The sequence below is a fragment of the Pinus tabuliformis genome, chromosome 7 (assembly GCF_031772625.1).
Source record: "Pinus tabuliformis cultivar Carrire ecotype Pingquan chromosome 7, CPIR1, whole genome shotgun sequence".
Taxonomy (NCBI): Eukaryota; Viridiplantae; Streptophyta; class Pinopsida; order Pinales; family Pinaceae; genus Pinus; species Pinus tabuliformis.
This window is the reverse complement of record NC_142293.1, coordinates 2,024,847,321-2,024,850,986: the sequence shown is the minus strand read 5'-3', so window position 1 is coordinate 2,024,850,986 and position 3,666 is coordinate 2,024,847,321. Positions and strand designations below refer to the sequence as shown.

General features: G+C 34.3%; 1 protein-coding gene across 1 annotated transcript; it reads right to left on the bottom strand.

The window, feature by feature from the left end:
- Positions 1-651: 651 nt before the first annotated feature.
- On the bottom strand, positions 652-1,533 carry LOC149256623 (uncharacterized). The gene has a single exon (XM_089457479.1). The coding sequence runs from the start codon at positions 1,425-1,427 to the stop codon at positions 948-950; it is 480 nt and encodes a 159-aa protein (XP_089313605.1). The 5' UTR covers positions 1,428-1,533; the 3' UTR covers positions 652-947.
- Between the last annotated feature and the right edge of the window lie 2,133 nt (positions 1,534-3,666).

Genomic DNA, 3,666 nt, shown 5'->3' with positions numbered 1-3,666 from the left:
TAAGATTCCTCACCAGGTCAATTTGTGGATTTAATCTTAACAGTTACTGAGGAGCCATCCAGGTTTCTCATTCGGGCATCAATGAATTCATTGGAGATGCCATTGTCAGCCATCTTGTGCTTACTATAAAACAAGACTTTCATGTTAACCGTGTTCTCATTTATATTCAAATTCATATTTAATATAATAAGGTTGAGTTGCTGCTTATATTTACTATAAAATGAGGGTTTCATGTTGAATTATATGTAATATGTTTGACGAAATATTCTTACATTAATAATTAGTGAAAAATCATTGAGAATGTTATTTTTTGCAGTGTTGATTAAAAATGAAAAGGCCTAGATTGTAATTATGAAAATTATAGCAAAATATAGCTTGGTACATTACATTGTTGGCAACGAAGGTTGCCATGTCAATTCATCTAATTCCATATCATATGTAATAAATAATAATGTAACGAGTGATAGAGAAAAAAAACATTCGCAATGTTATTTTTTGCATAGTGTTGATTAATAATTTTGCAAAATGTATCTTGGTACATTACATTGTTTGCAGCCAAGGCTACCATGTCAACTCATCTAATTATCCTTTCGGTAATAAATAATAATGTGACAATTGATGAACACAACAAATTACTTTAACAAACATAAATAGAGATTTAGGAAGATTTTAACATTATTTTAGCTCTGTGATTGGGCCAGAAATGAAATCTGCATTATACATGAATGGAATAGAAGCCAATTCATTACCTCCCAACATATGCTACAACTAATACTGTAAATCCAAAATTCTTGACAACAACAGATAGATCTTTATAATGATTCAACCATTTATTTAACCTCAATAACCCTAATACCATACTTGAGGAAATTTCATACATCAGTTAAAGATACCAGCCAGTGCGCAGGAGAAGAGAGTAGAATAAGACTTGAAAGAAAGCGAGGATTTCAGCAGAGTAAACGCCTGGATGTGTTGAAGACATTGAGAAAGAAGACAAGCACATAAACAGAGAGAGCGACCCTGTAAGGGGTAAAGTAGTCCTTGTAACTCCAAGAACATGAACATGTAGAGCGTCCGCTCTCTGTAGTACTTATCAGAGAGACAGAAGCTTTTTGTAAGATGACCATCCGGCGATCCAGATGGGTTTCTGTAATGAAGGCGAAGGCAAAGGCGAGAAGGGTGGAAAGGCAGGCAAGAGCAGAGATATAGACGTGCAGAGGAACCCGAGAGTTGCCATGTCCACAGCTCTTCAGCTGAGAGGGAGAGGGATTGTCAGAGTGAATGCTCAACAGAGACCCCAAGACTGCAAGTTGGAATACAATATAAACACCCAACAGCACATAAATTTCAGTGGTGTTCTTCAATTTCCTGCGGCTCATCTTTTTAATTGGTGGGCTGCACAATGACATCTTCATTTGCTCCATCATCAATTTCCCTAATCATATGAATGAACTATGTGCCTGGTGAGGGTTATTATAAGGGAAGGCGACATGGAAAAATGGTGGGCTATTTCCATGAGGCTCTGCAACAGCTACCAAGAAAAAGATGTGAAGGTTTCCTATACCGGTGTGGCAGAAGGAAGGAACCAGCGGTGGGGCAGAAGGAAATATCGGCTCACTTTACCGTGATCAAGTTTGGTTGACTACCGACTCAGATTTCCAAGAAAGTGTAAATTTTCATGTTTCAGAATATGAAAAAGTTTGTGGAAATATATATAAATATAAAGTTGGTGGAAATCGTGACATTGGTTTGGATATTTGTGGAAATCCTTACACTGGTTTGGTTTGGTTTGGTTAGGAAGACGTGAAATTATTATTATTATTAGTTATGAGTGATTTGTTTTTTTAATAAAAGTGTATTTTGCATTTGTAAATACTATTGAAGAATGATATGTTATCGTTATTTTTTTTTTTCGACAAATGACTAATTTTATTAACTAAAAAGTAAAATAATATTACAAGGAGTTGAGGCTTCGGATAACATCATTTGAGAGCACTCAACACAGCAAAACTGCTTCAGTATAGGGAGAGCCTGGGAGAACCAGTTATAGAAGACAAGAGAATAGATGTAGAAACCAGAGATAGACCAGCATAACATAAGAAAGGACCCGAAAGCAAGACTGAGACTTTCCCTAGCTGCCCAGAAGGTCTTTATACTGCCGCTGTTCGAGGGGAGTAACAAAACCATCTCGCTGTAGATGGTGAACCCGAAACTGCAAACAAAACTGCCTGAGGTTGACCATATGAAATATCAGCAAAACCAAAAAAAGTTTGGGCAGGGCCAGGTGGCTTTATGCCTCCACGTCCGCATTCGGAGGCATCTCCACCTCCTGACACGCAATGCCAGTCCACATTTCTTCAGTTCCTGCCTTCTCGCCTTCTAGGTTCGCCGTGGGGTGATGAGTGGCCATGGAATTGCCTTCCCCATCTCCCAGGATGATGGCTTCAGGAGGCATAATTCCGTTGGGAGCGTCGCCCCTGTCGAGCATTTTTCCCTTTCGATTCTCCGGACTTCCCTCTGTTGTAAACTGCTCACTGCTTTGAGAATGCTCAGACACCACGCGCACCATAGGATGAAGCTGGCTTTCTTCTTGAGAAAGGATAATAGTGATAGGAGCTGTGATCATTGGCATATTGAGATTGCTCTGAAACTTGAAGTGAGTGGTCAGAAACGCACTGTTCGGAGTCGGCCTGCGATTAGGGTTGTTATCGCTATTAATTTGATAATGAAATAATAATGAATTAAGAGTAAAAGTGTGTTAGCATGCAGGTGTTGTTACATTTTAAAAATATACCATATAAAATTGAAAAAAAGAATCAACTTCAATGTTTGATATATTTGATTATAATATTGATTTAAGTTGGTTTCTATATATTTATCTTTAATTAAAATCCACTTTGTATAAAGTAATATTGGGTCAATTAATAAAACTTAAGAAAAAAATTAATTTCAATATTTGATATATTTAATTATTGAGCCAAGAGGCTCACTCAGCGGCCGAGAGGTTAGCATGGAGATCTTGTTACATTTAAAAAGTATACAACTTAAAATTGGGAAAAAAAGTTACATTTAAAAAGTATATAACATAGAACTAAAAAAAATCAGCTTCAATGTTTGATATATTTGATTATAATATTGATTTAAGTTAGTTTCTATATATTTATATTTAATTGAAAATCCACCTTGTATAAAGTAATATTGGCTTAATTAATAAAACTTGGAAAAAAAATTAGTTTCAATATTTGATATATTTAATTATTGAGCTGAGATGCTCATTGCGTGGAATGTGTAAGTTTGTCTACCCCTCCCTCCACGCCTCTTTAAAATAAAAATAAAAAATAAAAGTTATGTTTTAAATAGAAAAATAATATAGGCTTTAATTAAAAATATGAATATTAAAGTAATTAGAAGTTAAATGAATGTGTGAATCAAATGTTTAAATTTTATAATTTTCATAAATAATTCAATAATAAATTTAAATAAACTATATGAAAATCTATGTTAACTAACTTAGGTTGATATCGAATTCATATATAGATATGTTAACTAACTTATGTTGATATCAACTTCATACATATATATATATATATATAGTAAAAACAATTAACTTTTTATGGTTAAAATTTTTATTTGGTCCTATATATACTCTATTTAGCATTCAAAAAT

Bases quoted from the DNA above. Each gene is read 5' to 3' on its own strand.
- LOC149256623 (XM_089457479.1), bottom strand. From the start codon at position 1,427: ATGATGGAGCAAATGAAGATGTCATTGTGCAGCCCACCAATTAAAAAG.